Source organism: Brassica oleracea, chromosome C6, assembly GCF_000695525.1.
Source record: "Brassica oleracea var. oleracea cultivar TO1000 chromosome C6, BOL, whole genome shotgun sequence".
Taxonomy (NCBI): Eukaryota; Viridiplantae; Streptophyta; class Magnoliopsida; order Brassicales; family Brassicaceae; genus Brassica; species Brassica oleracea.
In genome coordinates, this window is record NC_027753.1 from 26045414 (window position 1) to 26050849 (window position 5436).

A 5436-nucleotide genomic window follows, 5' to 3' on the forward strand; every position below is an offset into this window, starting at 1 on the left:
ATATTGCCGTGCTACACAAGGAGTGAAGATCAGCTAGCTGATATCTTCACCAAGGCAGCAAGCACTAAGGTATGTGAGTCCATTCATCCAAGATTGAGACTCATAAACCTATCATGTCAATGTTCTCTCATTCATGAAGTGTTCTACTCTTTTTCCTTGACTTGAGTTTTCTCCCAAAGGGTTTTACCTAGTTGAGTTTTTAATGAAGGAATACTTCATGGCTTCCAAGCTTGACTTGTTCCACATGGTCAAGCTTGAGGGGGGAGTGTTAACATGAAGCAGAATTAAGCTGTTAGACTTGAGAATTAAGCTGTCAGACTTGAAAACATTTATAAGCTTTTATAAGGTTTTATAAAGTTTGATAAGGATCACCAGATTTGAGTAAAGCACCAGACTTGAGTATAGAATCAGAAGCACCAGACTTGAAAAGCAAATAAAAGGAAGAAGAAGGGAGAAAGTGACCGTTGAAGATCCTTTTTAAACAATCAATATTTTATTGTATTATGTACTGATACAACTTGGTCTTTAAATTCTTGTATTCAGATCCACAATTAAAGGATTAAAATAATAGAGTTTCTCTCAGATCTACTTTCTCTCTCTCTTTGTTCTTCAATGTTCTTCATCTAAATCTCTTTATCCTCACATTAGTTGCAGCTTTCACATCAGTTCTCTCGTAGATTTTTTGTCCATATACTTGACAAAAGCTTGCACCTTGTGCACAGGATTCATCTCCTGGTAGGGTTGTAAGGATTCCACGAGAGCTGGATCGTTATAAGGACATACAGATGTATGTGAGGTACACTAACGAGGAAGTAATATTTTTAATTGATATTATAAACATCTCACTAGTCACTATAATTAATCTGTTATTACAACGGTAAGGTAATAGATAAGACACAAAACAACCAACTTAAAAACAGAGTATAAAAACAGAGCATAATATATCTGCTATATCTTTTCTATTATTGCTGTGAGTGCGCATAAAGGAAACTAAAACACAAAGTAGACATCATTGATATTTGAAAGCATTCAAGCACCCATGTCGATGACGCAACGGATACACTCTCCCTTGGACATGTAATCAAAGGCCTCGTTGATCTTCGAGAATGGCACCGCGTGAGTGATGAACTTGTCAAGATCCAGCTCCTGATGACAGAAACCAGCAGAGCATTTGATAATATTTGTAAAAGATCATACCTTTGTAAAAGCAAACATTCTCATTACCTTGTTCATGTACTTCTCAACGACCCCGGGAATGTCGGTTTTAGGTTTGTAGTTACCAAAGAAAGAACCCTTGAGTGTCCTCTCGTTCAGAAAATTCATGGGATGAGTCCTGAAGGCATCGTCTTGTCTTGGTACACCAACCAGCACCGCAACACCCCAACCCTGAAACATCATATCCAATGTTCAATAAATTGTTTTTTTTTTTTTTGATCAACGTTCAATAGAAGAGTAGTGTCTAAGCGCATAGACCGACTTAAAATAAATGTTTTAGAAAAATATTATGACTGATTTTCCTCTAAGCGCATAGACGGATTTTTAAAACCACAACCACTGAACACTGATCATATGTATCAATGCAGTTATGAATAGTTTGTCTGAACCGATGTGAAGGAGACATTACCTCATGAACGCATTCAAATGCTTGAATCATGACTTGAACGCTTCCTGTACACTCCACACTCCGGTCCACTCCACCATCTGTCATCTCAATGATAACTTGCTGAACTGGCTTGTCATGCTCTCTAGGGTTCACAAAATCGGTCACACCGAATTTCTTAGCTGCCATAACACAAACAAAACTCAATGTAAATGTGGAGATTAGATTATAGAAGGACACCGTCAAAGACTAATCAATTTTTTTAAACCACCTTCCTCGAATCTATTGGGGTTGAGATCAACACCAATGATCCTACCAGCACCAGAGATTCTAGCACCTTCTGCTGCGGCTAAACCAACAGCACCAAGACCGAAAATCGCAACACTTTGACCTCTTTTTGGTTTAGCCACGTTCAAAGTTGCTCCTAGCCCAGTGGATAAACCGCAACTAACGATGCATACTTTGTCAAGAGGAGCTTCAGGGTTGATCTTAGCCACCTGACCGGAGTGTACCACAGTGAACTCACTGAACGTGGAGGTTCCGAGGAAGTGGTGAATGGGTTTGCCATTGCTGGAGAATCTTGATTCACCGTCGTGAATCATGCCGCCTCGCTCGGTGTTGATCCTGAGGAGATCACACATGTTGGATTCCTCAGAGTGGCAGTGACGGCAATTGCCACATTCGCCGGTGAAGATGGTCAAAACGTGATCTCCTGATTGAAGATCAGTCACTCCTTCTCCAACACTCTCCACAACCCTAAAACCAAAATTCTATTAAACCCTAAAACTTGTGAAAGAAGATAAGGGCTGTTTTTTTCTTACCCTCCAGCTTCATGACCGAAGATACGTGGAAACAACGGCGTTTGTCCCTGCGTAATCAAAACTCAGAAACCTTGTGAAAAGACTCAGGATCAGAGCTAGTTTATAATAGTGATCCTTTGTTTAGGTCTTATTGATATACCTTTGCTTCCCAGAAGCAAACATCGGTGTGACAGAGAGAAGTGAAGTGAACCTTGATACGAACTTCATGTTTCTGCGGTGGAGCAACCTCTACTTCCTCCATCACCAGTGGCTTTCCGGCTTCCCATGCCACAGCAGCTGTAACCACAACCATGTAACGTTTTATAATCTCACCATATAAAATTTTCATTATAAAAACTCGCATCATAAGTCACAAGAACACGTATGATCAAAACCTCAAATGGTGAAATCTTATTAAAACTAACTAACAGATAGAAATGATTGCAAAACAAGGAAAAAAGACCAGCTTAAAAATAAGAACCTAGGCATCGAATAAAGTGACCAGCCGTAGACATTATCAACAACGACAGAACTTGATCTTTAGTTTTGTTTGCTTGATGGTAAGAGATGAGCAAGGAGAAGTGATCTTTATCGAGCTGGTAATGAAAGAGGATGTCTTTACAGAGAGTGACATCTTGTTATTTTTTTAAGTCGACATGTGTTAAAGATAGTTTCGACTTCCACCTGGTGTTTCCATTGTTCATCCACGTGCGTTTGTAGAACCAGAAAGCACACCCACCGATTGCTTTGTTTCGGTATGCTTTACTTTAATTGGTACTAAATATTTCTTTTGGCCTGTGGTGGAACTTTTTTTCCTAATGGATTTTACTTTCGTACTAGGTAATAACCCGCGCAAAGCGCGGAATGTGATTATTAGTTTCGTTATTTTTAATAAAAAGACATTAAATCTGGTTAGTCTGGATATTGGTTCGGTTTTAAATTTTTTTTTTTGGTTTTTAATCTTCTAAAATATAACTATTATTTTAAATTAATATTTATTTTAGTTTATTCGGTTAAAATGTTGATTTTTTTTTTGTTTTTTTCGGTAAAAACCAAAAATTAGTATTATTTATTTATTTTCATGTTATGAATTTTACATAGTCGTCATGTCGAACTTCATATTATAGTTTCTAAACATATAATAGTTTAAGAAAAAAGAAAAGAAAATTATTAAGACAAATCATTTCACTACAATTTGGTCGGTAGTGAAAGAAGCATTAAAAAAAAAAATTTCAACTTTCAAAAAAAATTAGATAGTTCAGTTGTGGTGAATACTTAGTTACAAGGTGCTCACATCAAGGTGCACATATATGTGTATGTAAAAAGTATATAAAATAGTTGACAAATATATAAAGATATTGTTAATTAATATTAAATGACATTTTTGTTCAAAATAATAAATGAAAGATAAATTAAAATTAATTTAAAATAAAAAGGACCTTGACATTAGTCATTTTTCATATAAAGAAAATAAAATTGTATCCGTAAATAGGGGTGGGCATAGATCAAATATCTGGGTATTTGGAAGCATTTCATGTCGATTCGATCTTTAGCCACCTATATATTCGGTGAGTCGGATATCCAAAATGTTTTAGAATTTTAAAGAATATCTGATTTGATCCGTAAATAAAATAAAATTTTAAAAATAATTGAAAATTTTAATAATAACAATTTATTACAAAAATAAAACATTATTTAAGTTTTTAAATTCCAGTACCTAATATAATAAATTTAATTCGTAAAAATATTGTAAAATTGATATAAAGTATAATATATATATAACATATATTTATATATAATTCTTTACATATATATATATATATATATATATATATATATATATATAATATATGTTCCTAAAAATATTGGTATTTGTGATTTGATTCCTTTTCTGGATATTGTATTTTAGTATTTGATTTGTTTCGTAGAGTTACGGATATCCAGATTTTTTTGTTCAAATCAAAACGGATAACGAATCGAATCAAAATCTTCTTTTTCGGATATTGTATTTTAGTATTTGATTTGTTTCGAAGAGTTACGGATATCCTGATTTTTTGGTTCAAATCAAAACGGATAAAGAATTCAATCAAAATTTATGAATATTTTGCTCAACTTTATCCGTAAACAATAAAAAATAATATATATTTATATAGTTTGGCTTTTGATTCGTTATCTATTTTTATTCGAACCGAAAATTCCAGATTTTATTGGAACCATGTATGTGAGTCTTATATTAAGAAAACGCAAAATACATATTGTGAACACATTTATGAATATAGTGTGAACGCGTTAGCATATTTATTATCAAATCATTGTGAATATGCCACATGTCTATTATATTGTGAATGCATTTATTACAATGCTTCTCTTTTAATATATAAGGGATTGCAACGATCAAATTAGACCGAAACTAATGTTAAAACCGGTTTAAATAAAAATGTATGATGTTTAAAAAAGTATCATACTAAACTAAATTGATTAAAATTAGAGCAATTTCTTACATTTTAGAACCTTAACTTTGTTTTTTTTTGTCTGGTTCATTATGCTATTATAAATTATGAGAAATATTACATAGACGATATTATAGCCGGAAATTTTACTTTGACCTTATAAGATTTTTCTTGGATAATTGGAAAGCAAAAGACCCATATTATATATATATATATATATATATATAGAGCACGAGAAGAACCCTAATCATTCTGTAGATCTACTTTCTTGTCGATTGGCGGCGCGATCGTTTCAGACTTGCAAGGTAGGCGATTTCAGTCTCTGGTTTATAATTTCAATCTATAGGTAGATTGTTCTTTGGTTTGATGTGTTTTTTGTTATATATTTTTAGAAAGGATGCCTCTCAATAGGTAGATTGTTCTCTGGTTTTGACGTTTGTTTTTGGGTAATACAGTTTTTAGAAAGGATGCATGCTCTCAATGTTGACATGAAGAGAATAAAGAGCAAGAGTAAAGACATGAAGAACCTGATTGATCATGGACAGGAGATCATGGACAGGAAATCATGGACAGGAAATCATGGACA

The 5436-nt window shown here is 33.7% G+C and overlaps 1 protein-coding gene across 1 annotated transcript; it reads right to left on the bottom strand.

The window, feature by feature from the left end:
• Positions 1–847: 847 nt before the first annotated feature.
• LOC106298631 (alcohol dehydrogenase class-P-like) lies at positions 848–3001 on the bottom strand. The gene is made up of 7 exons (XM_013734768.1): positions 2882–3001; positions 2561–2697; positions 2422–2468; positions 1872–2356; positions 1625–1782; positions 1225–1386; positions 848–1146 (listed from the first exon to the last, which is right to left on the bottom strand). The coding sequence occupies exons 1-7, from the start codon at positions 2913–2915 to the stop codon at positions 1030–1032; spliced, it is 1140 nt and encodes a 379-aa protein (XP_013590222.1). The 5' UTR covers positions 2916–3001; the 3' UTR covers positions 848–1029.
• Between the last annotated feature and the right edge of the window lie 2435 nt (positions 3002–5436).